The 20,661-nt window shown below is 31.1% G+C and overlaps 3 protein-coding genes across 5 annotated transcripts in view; 2 read left to right on the top strand and 1 right to left on the bottom strand.

Moving 5' to 3' along the window:
• Nucleotides 1-5,252: 5,252 nt before the first annotated feature.
• LOC108767765 (cilia- and flagella-associated protein 100) lies at nt 5,253-11,882 on the bottom strand. Its single transcript, XM_018517789.1, has 7 exons — nt 11,656-11,882; nt 11,143-11,365; nt 10,087-10,344; nt 8,935-9,304; nt 8,623-8,852; nt 7,287-7,610; nt 5,253-6,513 (listed from the first exon to the last, which is right to left on the bottom strand). The coding sequence occupies exons 1-7, from the start codon at nt 11,799-11,801 to the stop codon at nt 6,151-6,153; spliced, it is 1,914 nt and encodes a 637-aa protein (XP_018373291.1). The 5' UTR covers nt 11,802-11,882; the 3' UTR covers nt 5,253-6,150.
• A 588-nt stretch (nt 11,883-12,470) lies between these two features.
• LOC108767773 (uncharacterized) lies at nt 12,471-17,654 on the top strand. Its single transcript, XM_018517802.1, has 5 exons — nt 12,471-12,627; nt 13,199-13,291; nt 15,059-15,295; nt 16,353-16,739; nt 17,012-17,654. The coding sequence occupies exons 3-5, from the start codon at nt 15,062-15,064 to the stop codon at nt 17,597-17,599; spliced, it is 1,209 nt and encodes a 402-aa protein (XP_018373304.1). The 5' UTR covers nt 12,471-12,627; nt 13,199-13,291; nt 15,059-15,061; the 3' UTR covers nt 17,600-17,654.
• Nucleotides 17,655-18,623: 969 nt separating this feature from the next.
• Nucleotides 18,624-20,661, top strand: part of LOC108767806 (thioredoxin domain-containing protein 11) — a 7,789-nt gene continuing 5,751 nt past the window's right edge. The window contains exons 1-3 of one of the 3 annotated variants that reach the window (XM_018517867.1): nt 18,624-18,847; nt 19,375-19,585; nt 19,660-19,890. In XM_018517867.1, the coding sequence (XP_018373369.1) occupies nt 18,624-18,847; nt 19,375-19,585; nt 19,660-19,890 (666 nt within the window). Of the gene's footprint in view, nt 18,848-19,374; nt 19,586-19,659; nt 19,891-20,661 lie in introns of those variants that run through there. The other 2 variants (XM_018517869.1, XM_018517868.1) reach the window with 2 other exon arrangements.

Genomic DNA, 20,661 nt, shown 5'->3' with positions numbered 1-20,661 from the left:
TAGCAGGTAATCATACACCCGTAACTATAACCGAAAAAAAATTGAAGTCCAAATGGTTACGGTCACCATTATCGGTGAAAGAACTGAAACCACTTGGATTTCGGACTTTTTCAGCAACCGAAAAAGATTGAAATTATTATCGATAAAAGAACCGGAACCGAAAATTGAGTACAGCCTCTGACCGTGACCGTAACCAGACCGATTCGATCCGAGTCCCAGATCATAAGAATATTAATTTATCATCTGCAATTATTTGGCACAAATTTACAAATAAATTTACAAATTTGAAATGATATAGACCTTGTGCTATTGTAAGTTTTTCTTCTCTTTATATAATTGAATTAAATTTTATATTGAATTAGATTTATTTTGTATGCAACAATGTAATGATTAAAATGATCGTAAATATAAATGTGTGACGATGCTAGTCGACTGAGGAAAATCTATCGTTGCGACAAAGAAAAAGGAGTCGATGTGAAAGTGGTATAAATGTAAGTAAATAATTGTAAATAAATCGGAAAAGTTGTAATTTCATGCTGGCACAAATTTCAAATGCAAAGATGCATTAACACGAGCAACGAAGTTAATTAATGTCAAAAAATCTGTGACAATATAAATCGTCATAAATTACTTTGCGAAATTGGATATTTTGTTGCAAAAATTAATTACTGCCATATTTTTTAATATAAAGCAACACAGCAATATATTCTTTTTAATTACGTGCGAGTAATTTGATGTTACTTATTTCATAAACTTTTTTTTATAAAACTCTTGTCATTAAACATATTGAATATATTGAATATATTGAAGGGATTTTAAAGAAGCACTTTTATATGTTATAGTTATTATAAACTTTGATATAGTACAGAAAAAATTTTTTGATGTTGATTTAATTTTATTCTTTTAATTATCAGAATTAATCGAATTATTTAATAAATGAGTATGTTTGCGATTTTAATGAGATTATATTGCTTATCGAAATGTCGCTATATGTTTCTATAGAAAACTTTCGAGTTCCTTTCGCCCTGCTATTTATTGATGATTATTAATGTCAATAAATTGTACCGCTCAGGGCTCTTGTTCCATCTTCGGATAAATTATGTAGTAATTTACGTATTGGATAAACAAAAGAATAAGAGAGTAAGAACAAAAGAGTGTAAGACAATTAGCTGAAGTTTTCCGAAAGATGGAACAACTCAGGCCGTGTTCCGATATGCACTACTAGTACTGAAAATCTATAGTTTACGTTATGTATACTGTAGATTTTCAGTACTGTATATCGGAACACGCCTTCAGCCTGAACGTTATTAATGCCTAATGTTATTTATACTTTTTAAAAATTCCCGAAAATCATTAATAATGGCACTAAAACACAATATTGTTATATTTAATGTACAAGTACAAAAAAAATTTAGAAAGAACCAAGAACTCACTTATTTGTCATTTGTATATGTCGCGGAATTACTATTATCTCTAGAGGATATATATGTATGCATACCTATATTAAGGTAGAGATATCAATATATATACATATAGTTCACGAAATATTTTATACTTTATTTTGACATATATTGACATGAAATATTAAATATCTTGTAAACTATTAATTTTTTTATAATCGTACCTTAATATTTTTATGAACATAATAATGACATGAATCAATTTGTATAATAAAAACACAATTGCTTATTTTAAAAATTACTAATTTTGCCTATATATATTTTTTTTAGTAACTGTATTTTCTTTACACCAATTGATTCATCTTATTAACGCATAAAAAAATTAATAGTTTACGAGATGTTTAATATTCATGTCAATATGTGCCAAAATAAAGTATAAAATTTCTCTTAAACTGTTAGTTTTTTGATATCTGTACCTTAATACTTTTACATGCAGAATAATTAGTGGAATCATATATTTAAAAAATCATATAATTCCATTTAAATAAACGAAGTTGACCTTAAAATCTCCGAAGCGCCTCTACCCGGATAAAAATTATTATCGCTATACGGTAGCTCCCTTTGTACCATGCAATTTTAACATAAATTTTCCTTTGAACTTTATAGATTCAAAGATATCTAAGGTGATAATAGTTATTGAGACACCCTGTATATGTGTGACCACACGAATGTGGTCGGTTGAATTTCCAAACACCCTATTTTACTCGTATGCATATGTGCGTATGCGTGCGTGCGTGTGAGTACATGCACGCACGCATACGCACGTATATGTATACAGGGTGTCTCTAAATTCTCGCACACGGAATACAAGACGTAATACTTTATAAAATATTAACTAAAACAAACAACTTTTTCCTTTAGCAAAATTGTGTCCGATAAATAATTTTTGCTCTTATTTGTTAACTTCAATCTGCTTTTCTGCAAAAACTACTTATCGGACGCAATTTTGCTAAAGGAAAAAGTTGTTTTTTGTGCTAAAACGAATATTTACATTCGATAAATAATTTATACGTTTACTTGTATAACTTGAACCTGCTCTTCTGCAAAAATTACTTATCAGACGCAATTTTGCAAACGGAAAAAGTTGTTTGTTTTAGCGTAAAGTATCACGTCTTGTACTCCGTATGCGGAAATTTAGAGACACCCTGTATATACATGCATATATAGGGTGACTATTAAGATTGGGTCTAAACTAAACGATTATTACTTCGCAACAAGTAAGCAGAAAGAAATATATGAAATGCTATTTTGTAGGGTAAACTTGTCAATTTCATTTAAGCTATTTTATAGGATAAACTTGTCAATTTCATTTGTCATTGTACAAGTCAGTTTATACATATATGAATGTCAGAATGAACGTATTACTCATCGAAGAAAAGATGTTTTTCATTGAGTTCTTTCTACAAAGCAAGAACTGTAACCATATCGTAGATTTTGCAAATTTTGTCAGGCCCTTCCTTAAGTGATGGGATTGGCTTGAGTGCAAATAATTAGGCGAGATATTCAGTACTACTCGATCAAGGCAGCTGCGTGAACGGACGGCCATATGTCTTTAATTCTCTGGCACCCTGCACGAGCATCAGTGATGCTATTCTCTCCCTTTTCTATAAAGGTTTTCACAACAAATATGGATCTAAAAAAAGTTTCAAGTGAAAGTACACTTATATAGAAAATCTCGTGAAGTGTCAAATTTATGAATCTTTGTACGAAACTGTTAAATGAAACTTCGTATATATGTGGATTATGTAGATGAATTTAGAAAATATTAAATGATGCGAAAAAATAGTTTTAAATAATCACTTTTTGCAGGTAACGCGTAGTTTTTAGTGTTTTTAATAGTTATATCTCAAAAACTGTTCAAAATATAAAAAAGGTGTTATACAAAAGTTTTATGATAAAATTATTTCTATTCACCTGCGTTAACAGTATCTTTTAACAATAATTTAAAAACAATTTTTTTTAATTTTTGAACCTTTTTTCTTCGGTTAATGCTTTCATGTCGACATTCGTAAACTGATTTATATACAACTCAAATGAAATTGACAAATAAATTTTCTCTATAAAATGACGTTTTATTTGTTGTGTCTCAGAAAGAGTGCGAATCCTTTTACTGGTAGATTCCATGGAACATTCTAAGACAAAAGTCTTATACGAAAATATGGCTATAATACCTTTCAAATTATAAAAGAATAAAATTCAGCATCTCAAATTTTCGCGCTCAGGCACATCGTGCACGCGATTGCGAAGATGTCCTTGTACATTGACTCGCTTTTAAATATTGACATAACTGATGCACTTACTAGTGCCTAACTGCCGAAATTTTATTTTAAAACATTAATGGTGTAAACAGCACTTTAAAATAAGCAATGCTACAATGATTATATAATTTCCGTACTTTGATAATTTTCTGAAAAAAGTTATAGGGTTAAAAGCAGAGAATATGGAATAGTGTTTTTTAAATTAAGAGGAGGTTTCTACTCTAGAGGTCTAAAATTTATGTATTTTTTACCAATTTTTTTTCGTAAGAAAAGGAAGGAGATATGAAAACAATGTTTTGGCATTATGTTTTACATATTTCAGCATACAAATAATAATTTTTTTTAAGAAATATAAAAAATGGCTGTAGCATAGGGATGCATCAGAGCATGCAGTGCGTACGTGGCAAATTGGTGGGAAATCCTAGCTGTCGACTATATTAGTCATTAATACGCATACCTATTTCTATAACATTTATATAATAAAAAATCAAAAATTTAATGATATAAAATTTTAACCGAATATATTCCCGGATGATATCCGACTATTCGGTCGGATAATAAAAAAGTGATAATACCAGATACTGAATATTTTTCAGATATCCGGTGCATCCCTAAATATAAACATTAACAAACTTACCTTCAGTTTGTGAGAACACTTTTTAGAAAAAGATGCCGAATTTCCTTACAACGAAAATAAATAAATGTTTATTGTGATGAAACATATTATTTTGACGAACTCACAACATTTTGCTGAGCTCATTGCTTATTATGATATGTTTGGTAGCAATTGCAACAACTTTCAACGATTACCGCTATATTGCAATGCTTTGTTTAAAAAATAAGCCACCATTCCATATTAGCAATCTATTCTACATTCCCTGCTTTTACCCTATATGTACAATTCAGCAAATAGCAAATAATCCGAAAAAAATGTCACAAATATTAATTCAGTTTTAATGTATTCATACATAATAAATTGTTCATATTTGTTTGACAGTATCAAAAGATAAAAGAAAAAGGGTTAATTGTAAAAATTATGTTGGAAGAAACATATACGATTTGCCAACTTTAATCGTTTATAATTTAAAAAGTATTAGTCTCAATATTTTTGTATAAGATTTTCATCTAGAATGTTCTACAAAATCTGCCAGTGAAAGGACCTACACTTTTTCTGGGACACTACACATACATACACGCGCGCGCACACGCACGCACATATATATAAATATATACATACGCGCGCGCGTGGATGTGTGTGTGTGTGTGTGTGTATGTATAACAAGATGAGCCAAAAGTCTGGAGGTCAAGATCATTGCAGATTATTTCTCTTATTTTCATTTTTACATTAAAAATGAAAATCAAAGGAACAATTTTCAATGGTCTTGATTTTGACAAACGTTATCAAAATCATGACTCCGAATAACATTTAAGAAGTTTGAGCTATTGATCGAACATCTTGAATAATGTTATAATAATATTGGCGGTACCTGAACTTTGTCAACTCATATCTCGAAAAAGACTGACGGATCAATTCTAAACTAAATCATAAGATTCATAACATTCTCGTCAGACTTGGAAGTACTTGCAAATGGCTTATAATTTTATCCAGTATCTTTACAGACAGACTTTACATAAGTTCTTGCTAACCATAAGATTAACGAGAAATCGTAGATATTCATGAATAATAGTACGTCTTACAGTGACTAAAATTACAATACTAGTCATAAATTTTTACAAGTTTTACAGGATTAAATTACGAACCTTACGATTCTGCTTAGATTTGACCTATTAATTAAAGGAAATAAAAAGATCTCGACATCAGCTAATTGAAAAAATGGACGTTTACTTTCAAAATTAAAGTTGACTTCGAGAACTTCTCCATACTTACACTCGAGATCAAATAAGTCTCGCCGTTTGATGTTCAAATTTTACAAGCTTATGAAAGCGTTTTTCTCAAAAATACTTTTTTTATGAGATATTCGACTGTCCAGACTTTCGGTCCATTCTGTATGTGATCTCTAGTAGTAGAGATTTTATTTAAAAAAGTTGCTCGTGTGTGTAAAAAGAAAAAGAAATACTTGAAGGTGAAGTGTATATCGCAGTCTTCTTATAAAGTTTATAAGAAGGAATGTATAAATTGGCGCTTTGTAATCAAGAAATCAAGCATGATTGTTGTTTTTATATCGACTATCGTCCCGAATTCTATTGTACGCTGTAGTTGCCTCTTGTTGTGTTTTATTATCTCTGAATATTTTATCTTGTGCTTCAACATTGATCGTTAAATCGCCTATTTATGTATACATATTAATTATTAATAGCGCTAAGTAATCGACAATGCGTAGCGCATTAGACTGATAGAATCCTTTCGGATATATACGCACGCGGAATTTTCAAATAAATGTGCTGATTCTGTTACGTTTTCAATAGTATATTCATTTTCTCTTTTCTTCTGCTTTTCCCTCTTCCTCTTTCTCCTTTTCCTGCATTTGTTCTCGACTCGAAGATACATCATTAAATATCGTTTTATTTTCGATATCATCTCGCTTGCTCTGGAATGTCAAATTGAAATCATCCGGAAACTTGGAACGATATGTGACGAAGTCATCGCGTAATCTGCAGTAATCGGTGAAGAAGGTAAGATATTGGATTTCCTCCTCCGTCGGTTTTGGTAAATGTAATGGCGGCTTCGTCTTGGTTATAATCGGTACTGAACGTCGAATTAGTGGCCGTTTCTTACTCGCAGGTAATTCCATAACGCGCTTCAGAGCGTCCAATAGTCGATGCATTAGTTCGAACTAGCAATCATGCAAATTATTACGAGTTGAGATATTGTTTGCGTTAAATTAAGAAACAATTCGTTTAACATAATCATTGTTTAAGATGTTAAATTCAAGACTACATACTTAATTGCAAAATAACAAGTAAATTATTTGGTTCATAATATACAATAATAACAATAAAAAACAGTAAAAGACAAACGAGCAATATTTTAATCAAGATAATAAAATTTAACTTATTACGTAAAGACAAATGCGTTTTGAACTTGAACTTACAAAGTCTTTCTCAGCGATGTTGCATATAATATAAAATAAATACATAATGTCACAAAATATAACTTATAATTATGTCGGAGTAAACAAAGTTATCAAAAAATCATTAAAAGTCAGAAACATATATGATGTAATTAATAACAATCCAAGTAATAGCAGCTTTAATTTTGTCAAAAATTATTATATCACAGAACTCTACAGAATTTCCCATGATTTCCAAGTAATTCTAGAGGCGCCATATTTAATGAAGCCTCAGAGAGGGAAAGAGAGAGAAGAGAGAAAGACAATATTCTTTTAGTTCAAAGTACAATAAGCACACATATTAAGTTTCATTCACATCGGTGTAATATTTTCGTGTTAAATCGTATAAAATATTTTTTTTATCATAAAACGTAATTTTCCTTTTAATTTACTTTCGAAAATCATATATAATAATTTAAAGCTTTTCCATGAGATTAATCTCTTAAGACTGTTCTCTCATTTACGTAAAAGATAAATGTTTAATATAAATTATTTACCTTTCTTGCGGCGTCTTCCGCTTCCTTTATAACCTTCATTTCTTGACGGAATCCTTCTCGCTCACAAGCACGAACAATTTCGCGTGGCAGATTATCCAGCTGGAGATTAAGCTCCTCGTGCATTTTTTCAATCCATTTCATCATCGAAAAACTATCAAGATTCGCGTCGTTCGGACCTATGCAACTCTCATAGGTATCTTCTATGAAAACGCGAAGATAGAGTACTTCTTCAGAGCAGACAAGATGTCGAAAAACATCTCGGAGAAGATAATTAGCGTATTCCTGGAGATTTGCTGCTCTATTTTCTGCTTCGACGATGAAATTCTATCGGATACTTCGATTCGTAAGACTAAATTGTTAATGTTAAAAATATTTGAGAATTTAAAAAAGAAAAACGTATTTCATTTTAGAATTTATTTGAAATATTTTATGTATAGAATGTTTCCGAAAAATGACGATGAACTTCAAAAGGTGATAGTCAAATTAAACAACTTATATATGAAAAATTTGCATGTCGAGTGACATCTCAAGACGGATAGATATCAATTTTTGTCAAACATCGTTAATAGTAATGAGGTTGAAGAATCATTTTGAACACTTATCGCAAAACAATAATTGAACAAAGTTCTAAAACAATAATTTTTCCATTATGAGATCTCTTATTATCAGCCTTTTAAGTTTGTCCCCACTTTTCAGAAATACTCTGTATATAAAAATCCAATGCTTTAGAAGCATGTAGTATTCATTAAAAAGTATTCATTAAAAGTAAGCACTCAATCAACATAGATCGAAAAATTGATTTATCCTAGTAATCAAATTTTTATAGTTCGTAATATCTTTAAGAATTTTTCGTATTTTAAATTTATAAAGATTTCTGAAAACTACCTTAAACTCTTATTTATATTTGTTAAATTGTCTTCAGAAATGATAGAATTAAATATCTTAGAATTCGTAAATATTCTGAAAAACTTTTTATAAAAAGTTATAAAATTATACAAAAATTCTGAGAATTTTTAAATTTGTACATATAAAAATTATAAAATATTATATGAAGAATTGTAGGAGAAAAATTTTCGCCAGAGTGAATTAAAAAGTAGACATATAGTTCTCTCTATATATAAAAATGTAAGTACTTGTATTAATGAATTTAGTTTTGGGAATTATTTTTGTTTTTAACATGATTCACTTTTCGGTCTACTTTGATTAATCTTTTATTCTTTTCATTGAATGTTAAGTATATCACTAAAATCTTAGAATCTTTTTTCAAACATCCAAAATGTATTAACATGTTCAATTTGTAAATCACATGAACTGATCGAATTGAATTGGTACGAACTTCTAAGTCATTGATCGTTGAAGTAATTTCACTGATCTCTCGTTTGATTTGCGCTTCAGTCATAGTGATTGTCATGGTCATATCTGCCATCGGGGCGGCGAGGGATTCGAGATGTACAAGTGCGTTTAAATTCTGGGTCTCCATTGCCCGGAAGATGCGGATTAAATCGAATGGATCATCGAAGTACAACACGGCCGGGCCGGCATCAGTGGTGTCCTGTTCGAATAATTCTAACACGAAACGATTGTTCGTACATTAAGAAAAAAAATTTTTTTAAGTATTAAGCGCTAAACATCTCGTCCTTAGAATTACCTATCAATTTCTCCAAGGATGCGCTTTCATCTAGTGTTTTGTATCTGTTAAACAGGTCCATCGATGGAGTATCGACAAAGGTAATGCTCCTTTCTGATTCGGATTGGAGCCAGTCATGCTTGATCCTCCAAGCGACAGGTGACACGCGATAAAGGAACATCTGGCACATTTTTACTAATCTCCAATTCTCTTCCAAGACATAAATGTCCAACCTACTCTGACCGAATTGTTTCGCAAGCTCGTTCCTCCGGGTGCTAATCTCTTCCGTCAGTTTTGCTTCCCATTCCGCTTTCTTCAGCATTTGCATACTTTTCTCGTGATCTTTCGATAGGAATTCTTCGAAGCCGTTTGCGTATCGCCGACAACGATACTTTTGCAAAATAGTAAAACGGATGAATTTATGTCGAAATATATTTATTTGGAAAATTAGTATCATATAGTGTCGGATAAGGTGCTTCTTGCGCATGCTGGATAAGACATTTCTTGCGCGTATATAAAATGTCTTATTCAAACTAATTATTTTCGTTACTATTGATGATAAAAGAAAATGTATAAGAGAGAAATAATTATGAAGAGAAAATGCATAAGAAAGGAATTATTATAAAGAATTTTTTCAAAGTTATACACATAAAAAAAAAGATTAATATATTAAAATTTAATCAATAAACTTGAGTTTGAGTTAGGTGATACATACAAATTTCGTTCTTGAATAGAAGGGGCCCTTACGGAGAAAAATTGCTAGTGCAGTAGTATAATAGTATCTAGTAAATTCGACAGTAATGTCTCAGTACATGATATTAGGATAATATTGAAGTTATACATGTATATACCACGATCATCATTTTTTTTAAATAATAATTTAGTATGATTGATTTATACATTTAGATCCATAAGGAATCAAAAGTAAAACCAATCCTTTGTATTGAAGAATTTTAAAACAGTAAGCAAAGTTGCTTTCTCTGTTAAATGCGCAGCTATTATATAGATTAGGCGATTCATTTAGTACCTATTTTAATCCTTTCACTGCCAGAATTGGCGACACATTTTAACCGCACTCTTATTGTTTTTGTAAAGCGCAGCCTTGTGTAATTGTTAATATTTTATAAATATTTCTCTTAAAAAATATTAATTTAATTACGTTAAAGTTTATACCTGGATTTGTCGTAATCGGTGTGTCTCTTGCTCAAATTGTTGATCAATGCGAATACAATCATCTTTTTCTTGACTAATGAGAAGTTTTGTTTTTAATATTTCTCTTATATCTTGGATATACTGTTTCAATGAAAACTTTTCTTTCACAGGTCTACCGGATAATTCTGTAAAATACTGTGGATCCACATCCGTCATAGCAATCACTTTATCCAACTCTTTGTGTTTTTTTGCTTCTTCTGCTTCTATCTCAACGTTCACCTGTGCCAAAATTTTTTAGGAAACATAATATATATCTACCGAAATTTTCTTTCAGTTTCTTTCTTTTTTATTTTCCTATGTTTTACGAAACTTAAAAATAAAAAGACGATTCCGATCAAAAATTTCCTTAGAATTTTTTGCATAATTCTTTAGAATTTCTATACATATAAATAATAGGGGAGTCCAGGAGACTTGACCATATGGAAGAGTTGAATTACATATTTATTCATATTTCTCGTTCAAATTTTCGTACCACTTGCATGATTATCAAGCTGGCAACTATTTGTCATGTTTCGAGAAATGTGAAATCAAAATGACATGATCCATATGTCATGGTTTGACAACTGTTTAGCCTGAAATTTGAATGAAATATTTGAAGTGGTTCAACTCTCCTATATGGTCAAATCTCCCGAATTTCCCCTACAACTTTTTAAGAAATTTCTCCGAATTGTTATACAAATTGGAATATTTTTCAGAAATGTCTAAAAAAGTATATATTTTCCAAAATTATTAATGTACGTAATTTCTTCGTAAGAACGTTCTAAGTTTTTTCATAATTTTTCTATAATTTCTGAAAAAAACTTATAAAATCTAAAAAAATTTAATATTTTTCAGAAATCTGCTTAATTTAAATATTTTAAAATATTGTGAGATCTTATGAAATTTTTTTCACCAAGGTTTATATATTAATGGTTAATATATTTTGAGAATTTAATAGATTAAATTATATAATATTATACTGCAACACATAAATATACTCATCAGAGATGTCAATAATAATAAATAAGCACAACTTACGTGTAATCTTCGTAAAATATTATGGGATTGCAAAATTTTATGTCGATCCTTGTAGACTTTTCTGTCGCGTTTAGATATCGCTTTCTTTTTCTGCATTTTCCACCATTGAAGATGGGACAAGGTTTGGGAACAAGAAGGAAAAGCAAAAGGCGATTGTTGCTCATCCCTTACATTTTCACGTTCATTTAGAAATTTATGACCGCTAGTCCAATTACGTTGCATTCTAAGAAATTGAGTTTTTCGGGTTACAACAAATTGGAGCTTTCACGTTCTGTTCGAAAGCACGAATATACGCTCGTTTTATTTCAAATCAAAAAGGCATGAAAGAAAAACGCAGCTAATGCTTATTTCTACCAATGTAGATTGACTTTAATGACTTTAATCTTAGTTTACTATCTATCTTTTTTTAATTCTTAAAACAAGTTAAACCAAGAATAAAGTTAATCTACATTAGTAGAAATGGATATAAGAGATGGAAAAGAGGCATAAAATTTGATTTCACGGTTATATAACCTTGAAAAATTGCGATAAACATCATTGTTAAAAGTTGATTCAGTCTTATGCGTTGCGCGTAATTTCCTGCCTGCCGTCAGCTGATGGATTCTTTGGTCGACTTCGCGCAACTCGGAAAAGCTCATCTTCCGCGTTTTATTTTTCATTAATCTGAATTGAAAGCACACAAAAAATCACAGTAAAACTATCATGAGAGCCATCGAATCACACCGAACGGAGAGATCTAATTTGTTTGACATGCGCTTTGCGTTCTTCTGGATGTAAAGCTGCGTTCAATATAAGCTATGTATATTTTTGTTTCACAGATCTCCCGGTAAACAATTTTTATATAAGAATATTCTATAAAAAAGATCTTACAAAGGTAAAAAGAAAATACGCCAAATACATAAAATGCATTCAAAAGAATGCAACAAAAAAAATTTGTTTATTTAAAAATCATAAATAAATACACTGAAAAAAATATTTTAATTAAAAAAATTTTATTTGGTCATTAGTGTTTTGAATAGCTCTCAATAAGCTACATTTAAAAAAAATCAATGTTTGACCTGACCTTGATCTGACCTGACCTTGGCGACATTCGAGGTCAAACTGATAATATGAGTAAATTGATCTTTTTAAACCCTACAACTTTTGTCTGAAATATTTTTCTATAAAACGTATATTTTCCGACTTCTTTTTTCCACACCCTATATATCCGGTCTACATTCTAATAAAGTCTGTTTTACCTTTTACCTCACGTCTCTCGCTTGCATAGTAGCTGCGCGCAACGTCGCGGTTTGCCAAAAGGAAAGGATGATTTCAGTGGGAAATCGCCGCGATGCGTGTCCGAAAGGTGTGCGCGTATCACACACTTTCATTGTTCTTCGATGTCTCGACGGGATAGGTGTAAGCGATTTCATGTGTGTTTCTACGAGCACTAACTAATATACCTGTTGTCGTCCCAAGACGAGAGCGATCTAAATATTCTGCGAAGTAAGTGTCCGATCTTTTTCCAGAATTATAAATTTTTATCAATTACAAATTTAAATAAGAAAATTCCCGTAGAACGAAACATACGCATTATAACAATCAAAGCGACAAAAATGTCCGGGGTAAAGTGTTGACAGCGCGAGAGCATTTTCAGCTTTTCAAATTTTAGAGTTAAAATTTAGTTAGAATTAAATTTTTTAGAAAAATTTAAATAACATTATAACAGACACTTTTTAAATATTTTTCTTTTATTTCATGTTTCTATAAAAATTTCATTTCATATTTCTAAAAAAACATTAAAAATTTTTTATTACTTAAATTTGTATTTATTTAATATTGAAGTGCTTAGAAATTTTATAAATAAATGCGTTAAAAGGAGGATATACTGTTTGACAACAGTTCGCCTTTTATCAAGGTATATTTTAAACTCATATTTTGATTTTTAAAAATATACACGTAAAGCAAATAAAATCATACAAATATATTAGTTTTTGTAAAGAAACATAGTCAAATCAAGCATAAACAGGCTTAGTAAAGAAACTTTTTAAAATTTACAATATTATTTATATTTTAGGTACATAAGAACGAAAGTTCTTGCAAGTTGCAATAGCATATGATATATTGATAAAAAATATTTGAAGAATACTATAATCGAAGATACTACCCAGTAAGTAAGAAACATTAAATTAATATTTTGAAATATTAATTTTATGTGAATTTTATTGACGTTCTTATCTAATATTTTATAAATCTAATCGTATAATATTACCTTATAATATAAATTACCTTATAATATAAATATTTCCGAAGATCTTTAAGAAATAGTTTAATAATATAAATTCTGAATATTTTGTAACTCTATAGCACATAATGTTGAAAAAGACGTTGCTGAGACGTTGCAATGTTAAATGTTGATGTGTGTTTTAATGAAATGATATTTAGAAGGTGAGCCAAGATGAAAACAAATGAAGTGTATTTTGTAAATATTTCGTTTAGTTTTATGTAAATTCAAGCACCTAATATTGTTGAAAGTTTATATGATAGTCAATAAATATTGAATCAATGTTCTCGAATATTGAATTGCAATGTTTATAAGATGTTACTCCAACAAATACGGAACGTTTTTGTAATGCTTTTTCAATATTGTACAATATTGTAACTCAACGTTTTTGAGATATTGATTCAATATTAACGCACATTATTTATAACATTATTTTATGATAAAATATAAATATTATAGAAACCTCCAAATTGCAGTTAAAGGTTATTCATTATGATGTTGTATACAACGTTAAATATAACGTATTTGAAAATGTTATATATTATTGAAGATCCTTGCAACAACGTTGTAGTAATGATGTTTTGCTTACTGGGTATAATCGAATACATATAAAATCCCAATATTCTCTTATTATTCTGAATAGTAATATGAGAAGTGTTAGGGAAGCGAATTATCCAACCGCTATGCAAATATTTGTTGAATACATCCAAAACAATTAACGAAGCGTAAAAACGGTGACGGGGTGAATGGAATTGGATTTTGCATTACCATACAAGGATGAACAATGCAATTTCGCCATAGCAACGCCGTAGAATCTCGCAATTTGATTTATCTGTATAGGTTGCAAACAGTACCAGTCATACACATGTATCCAATTGCAGCAATATACTCTTAGGTCAAGATGCTATCTATTTAAAAAGTTACTTTTATCTTAAACGTTAAATTTTTCGATAAATTTTTAGTTTAGGATAGCCTAGTAGATTTAGCTACATTCTATATATATATATATATATAAAGTTTATTAATTAAAATAAAGAGAAAGAGAGATGGAGAGAAGGAGAGAAAGAGGAGGGAGAGAGAGAGAGAGAGAGAGAGAGAGAAAGAGCGAAAAAAGATTCTGTCAGATTAAACATATTTCTAATTAAATAACCCTTTATTGATTTAATAATTCTGATTTTTAAAAAACTGATTGTCAAGGATGACAGGTTAACAGATTCATAAATTTACGTTATTGTTTCATTGTGTCTTACAATTAACATTAACGAGCTACTTAAAAGATCATACTTCCTAGTTTCACACAATTCGATTGTTGTTGACGACAAGCGGAATGGAGACTCTTTCATGCTCTGTTTCAGAGCCTCGAGTTCATCAAGTTTCTACAGGATATGCTTTGGAAGATATTTTAATGGCAGGACGTAGACAGATGCACACTTATATAAATCCGTAATGATCGTTGTATGACTCAAAATACAAAAATTTGACCAATATATCATTAATTACAAAGCACCACGCTCTTTCCGCGTCTCATTTTCTATCATTGTCAGTGATTGATTGTAAAAAATAAAAAATTTCTTTTTAGTCAAATGCACCCGCTAATTGTAATTATTTTTTTTTTTTACGCAACCATAAACAGAATTGTTACATTTGCCGTAGGTAATGCAGTTCAGACAGTCGGCGGTTTGGCTATTTAAACTCTTGTCAATTGGTTTTGCATATACCGGTATTAGCGATTGGGATGCGTGCAGTGGACGGTTAGAACGTGCCTTGGACGCACTACACAGGGATTCCATTAGAAGAAACAATTTGGATGAAGAAGAGATTGGAACGTTGTATCAGCGCGAACTACATTCCGTTCCCCTGGAAATGTCTGTCTCCCGTATGGCAGTAAAGGTAATATTTTTTTCAAACAGTAAGATTTCTCTCTTTTTTTAATTTACTTGATACAAAGCGAATTTCATCTCTTCTTTTAAGAATAATATTCTTTATATTTAATTTTATATTCGAAATTTATATTTAACTACACTTTAACAAAAAATGATTTTTTTTTTATAAAACGATGGTATATTTAACGTTTCATGGTAATATGTGCTACATATAATCATTATTACGTTATTAGATAACATGCATGTTGTATAAGATATCTAAAAGACGTCTTTTAGACATTTTTTGACCACTGTCAGCCCTTATAGAAAAGTACTACTGAGCACTAGGAGTATTTTGAGGCACTACTGTAGTAGTGCAGAAGTGTTTAGTAATGCTGAGTAGTGCTAAGATCTTCTATATATATCCGCGTTTCGGCAAGATACAAAATGCAGGAAATGAGTATGCATCACAGAAACTAACTATTAATAACTTTATTTTAAAAAAAGCACTTTCAGAGACTCTACGAGCACACTCTGATCAAGTCAAGAGTAAGTGCAGATGGATTTCGTTTACATATGCCTATTTATAGGGATCCGCGTCATTTTCTCCTTACGGAAAACAAGTCCATCTTGCGGCAATACTGCGTATTATGCCGCTTGTAGAATATATGTACGCTATTACATATATATTAGTTATTAACAGTATATAGTTGAGGATTAAATATGGTAGATTTTAAATGTTAACGATCTTGACAATAGGCTATCGTATTTAATATCTTAAAGGTATCTAATATTATCTAATATTTTAAAAGTATATTTTTTAATGGTACTTACGTATTTTGTTAGTGCACATAAAGTACCATTGAAAAAAACACTTTCAAAATATTTGAAGATTTTTTTCAAAATTTTCAATATATTCAAGATTTTCCGAAATTCTTTGGTTTTGAAATATTAATATTTAAAAAAAATTCAACATTTTTATCGTATATAAGTTAATTAGATGTGTTTCTGTCGCTATTTGCAAAAAATAATATAATTGAGCGAATAACAAGAAGGTCACGCACACGGCCTAGCCTATTTCGTAGCTTTCAGAAAATACGAAGGAGACCAGGGGTTACTGGGCACGAGTGGAACAATGCGTGTACGATCCCGATCATAATTCTCTGAGGACGCGCATTGTATTCAACGATCTGTCAGTGTCAGGAATAGTGTCCCTAATACCGCGAAATCATCAGGCCCTAATTTCCGCCGAATCCTGCAAAATGACACTGCGATTGAGGCGCGCGGGAATAGACTTTCTCACCAATCCGATCACCCGGGGACGCGGCCAGATGCGTATACGTACAGAGTCCAGTTTCCTGGAACCCAGATTTGCATCGATCTATGCTTATGACTGCCGTACTACACGCATCGATAAGCAAATCAAACGGCAGGATAAATGGCCACCGTATCATTTAACTAACGTTAACAAGGTAGGCTACATATTGGAAAAATTATCTTTTCTAAAAACGTATAATAAATGTCATGTGCACGCACACATAACAAAATGTATTATAAAAAGATATTAATTTACTATCTTACTAATTGAATTAAGAATTACATTGTAATTGTAATTTGTAATTGTTAATTGAATTACAGTTTTGTACAACTCTGTGTTCAGTTATAACTGGTTACCGGGTTTTTATTGATGCGGTTTATAGGATGTCCATAAATACTTTTGTTAAATAATTTTTGTCTATTACAGATAACACCGACATTGTCGTTATCTCTGAACGACAAGTATGATGCGGCGGAACCGAGGCAATTAACGGGCAACGCCGAAAAAATAGATATTGTCATACCGAACGAGAATCGACGTTCGCGTTACTTGCATGTCCCTGAGACGAACTTCGGTGTATGGAAGAAGAATTCTTGGATCACCAAATTATCATCACGTCAGAAACGTTCAATGGCACGGTACGCGCGTGCTACATTTGTCATTACACCGTGGAACTTCACGGACATCCTGATAAACAAACGTAAATCGACAGAGAGACCTGTGAATTTTACTAAAATTCTTAATCTAACCGACGATTTCCGGAATGAGGATCCATCACAACATATATTGCAGGATCTCGTAGTAAACGACAATTTTGACAATCTCTTCTCTGTAGACTCGAAAGATCCGAACAGAATAAATTGGCAATCTAAGGAGTATATCACGAAAGAAATGGAAGAAGTGTTTTTGCAGGGTGCTAGCCAAGCATTGACCAGATACATCGAACGTCAACTGCATCCGGCAATCAAAGAAACACTAATGCTGTCTATGGGTTATACCATCAGTTATGGATAAAAGTTAATATTCGATACAGCAATATTGTAATTATCTGTACTTAAATAATAAATATGTCAAGAAATGTTAAATATTAAATAAAGGTTGAATCGCCTTCACTTTTTATTGTCATTGTAGAAATTACTTAATTTTACTCTACAGGCATACCTAACAATAATTTGTCAGATTGTGCAACAATTCATATATTGTGTTGATTAAAATTCTTATTTTCTTTGTTTTATTTATAGCTCCATATTTTATATTTTATTGTTTAATCTTAATCATCTTGTCATTACTTAAACGCTTTTCACATAAAAATCAACGTAAATCATTTATACCAATGCTAGGATTTACTTGTACATTTCGGCCAACTTTTAGCTCGGTTCCTGTCAATCAGTATTTAGAATGTGCGCAGATTGGTGAAGTAAGAGATAGGAACCAAGCTGAAAATCGGCCGAAATGTGCAAATAAATCCCAACACTGATTAATATAAACCATTTTTAATTATAAATAGAATTCGTAAATGTATACAAAAGCATTTAATTTTCATTTTGTAATTATGTATTCTTTAAAAAAAAAAGTTATCCCGGTAAAAAATTTTTCATGCACATGAATATGTATAAACATATATAAATATTTATAAACACGTATAATCATACTTGAAATATGTCCATACATGATCACACATATATATTTCTTTTATAAAATTATTAATGACTGCAAATAACGTTCTCTCTCTCTCTCTCTCTCTCTCTCTCTCTCTCTCTCTCTCTCTACCTGGGAATGTGTAGGTTTATTGCATCGTATGCTCCAACACATACACATATATAGGATATTAGTTCTCTGCCAGCCACTTGAGGCGCAACGATTATTCTCCGTTTCCATCGCTCAACACGAAGCGACACAGAGCTTGCGCTTCTCTTTGTATATGTTCTGTGCTTTGATAATTGAATAGATAAAAATAATTTTGGGGTCGGTAGGCGGACAAAATTGAGGAAAAGCACGAGAGCAACAGCGATGCGGTGAACGCCGGCGACGACAAGCGATGGCTGGGCGAGTGTCCAGTAAGGAGCGCGAGACGAGCTCGCCGAGAAATGCCGATAACCTACCACGCCAGATTACATCAACATCCACGTCCGAGTCAAATAACGACGTGGCTCAAGAGAAGCTAGCGATAGAGGAACGGCTGGCTGCTAAAATGTTTTCCTACGAAATTATCTGTTTTCTCTTTGCGATTACTTTTACCGCTATGGCTGCTCTGCACAGTTCGTAAGTTTTAGGCTATGTTTGTATTTCTTGATCAGTTTATATAAAAAACAAATTTAGACTTCATTTATTGTGTTATTTATTACTATGGTCAAAATTTCATCGATATTCTATATTACATCTTATTTTTTAGACCCCTCATTTTCTCACTTTTGACTTTTTTGTTAATATTGACGTTGGACTTAAATTTTGGTGACTTTCATTTATTGGATGTTGTAGCTAACATATTCCTCAAGAGTTCTGTGTAAATTTAAAGTCTTCATATGCATTTATATCGGAGCAATGTTAATTTAAAAAAAGCTATTCCATAATCCCCGCTTTTACCCTATATATATATATATATATATATGTATATAAACTACAATAAAAATATTTTATATTAAATTGACCATTTAGTGACCAATTTGACGTGGGCAATTGGATCCTTCTTCTTACGTACACGTACACAAGCGATTATAACAACTATAGTATATAAATTTTATCCTCAACTATCAATATACATATACATGCTGATACCGTGGATTTTGCAGGCCACCCAAACTTTCCAAGCCTCCCATAGCGAAACCTTTTTTTGATCAAAATTCAGTGATACTAGACTTCTATAAAGGTCATCTAGACGCAATGATCGAGAGGCTAACACAAGCAGATTTTAGCTTTATTATGTATTATGCACCCTGGGATGCAGAAAGTCAGGCTCTTCGGCACGAATTTGAAAGCGTTGCTCGGTTTTATCATCCGCAGGTACAAAATTGTGATTCAGTATCCTACGTTTCTCCTTATATGTTTATAAGTATTTGAGCATTGTGTGTTCTTAGATATTTTTTGCAGCCATTAATTGTTGGCATCCTGATTCAGAGTGCAGAGCGCAGTATAATAAAATCCATGGTTATCCAGTGTTGATGTTGTATCCATCCAGAGATTCTGGTATTAATTATAGAGGAATTCGTACGGCACCATATATGATTCGTTTTCTGGATGCATTTATGAATCCTATTATTAGAATAACACATAAAGAACAATTAATGGAATTGTTGGTTGCCTATGATGTAAGTATTTAAAAAAATAATTCAATTTATTTTTCAGCTATTAATCAAGTAACAAGAACTTTTTTCTGATTTGAGAAAGGGAATAAATTAATTTCGTAAACATTTTGATTTTATTTTCAGAAGTCTTTAGTGTTAACAACATTCAAAGTGAAACTTTTTTAAATATAAAATTATTTACAGGTTTTATATAAGATGCTTATTAGCATTAAATTATTAAGATCTTAAGGTGCTTCGAGTATTAATATTACTAAATAACTTGTCAATTGAATTGTGATATAACTATTCCAGCTTTGACTTAGGATCGTATTTCAAGACCGATAAATTATAGCGGTGATACACAATTAGCTTGAACTGGAAATTGTATAAATTCACAATAAATATTATTAAGCATGAAGAACTGCCTTAACTATTAACTTAAAATATTATTAGGTGTACAACTTTGCTTCCGCCGTTTTCCTATAGATGGCTTTAGCGGTAAGTGGTGGTCGAAATAAATAGATCATAGACGTCATACAATAAACTTGGGCATCTGTCAACATAATCCCATAGAAAAATTAGTCGATTTGTGTCTGCATCATAAAGTTATTCTCGATTGAAAATATCAGTTACGAACCAAATTCTCGTCATTTGCGGGAGGTTTTAATTTTCTGCTTCAATATGAAGAAATCTGCGGCTGAGGCTCATCGAATGCTCTCAAATACTTATGGTGATAAATACTATAGGCCGCTATTAGTGAAAGAACGTGTCGTGAGTGATTTCAACGCTTCAAGT

The sequence above is a fragment of the Trachymyrmex cornetzi genome, unplaced genomic scaffold (assembly GCF_001594075.2).
Source record: "Trachymyrmex cornetzi isolate Tcor2-1 unplaced genomic scaffold, Tcor1.1 scaffold726, whole genome shotgun sequence".
In the NCBI taxonomy this organism is placed as follows: Eukaryota; Metazoa; Arthropoda; class Insecta; order Hymenoptera; family Formicidae; genus Trachymyrmex; species Trachymyrmex cornetzi.
This window is presented reverse-complemented; position numbering and strand designations above follow the sequence as displayed.

Excerpts from the sequence above, each read along its gene's own strand:
- LOC108767765 (XM_018517789.1), bottom strand. The coding sequence starts at position 11,801 with ATGAAAAATAAAACGCGGAAGATGAGCTTTTCCGAGTTGCGCGAAGTC. Across the intron at positions 11,366-11,655 it reads GTTTATCGCAATTTTTCAAG|AATGCAACGTAATTGGACTA; the intron begins GTTATATAACCG and ends TCAATTTCTTAG. Across the intron at positions 7,611-8,622 it reads CAACGATCAATGACTTAGAA|AATTTCATCGTCGAAGCAGA; the intron begins GTTCGTACCAAT and ends AGTATCCGATAG.
- LOC108767773 (XM_018517802.1), top strand. The coding sequence starts at position 15,062 with ATGCAGTTCAGACAGTCGGCGGTTTGGCTATTTAAACTCTTGTCAATT. Across the intron at positions 15,296-16,352 it reads TCTCCCGTATGGCAGTAAAG|CTTTCAGAAAATACGAAGGA; the intron begins GTAATATTTTTT and ends CCTATTTCGTAG. Across the intron at positions 16,740-17,011 it reads ATTTAACTAACGTTAACAAG|ATAACACCGACATTGTCGTT; the intron begins GTAGGCTACATA and ends TGTCTATTACAG.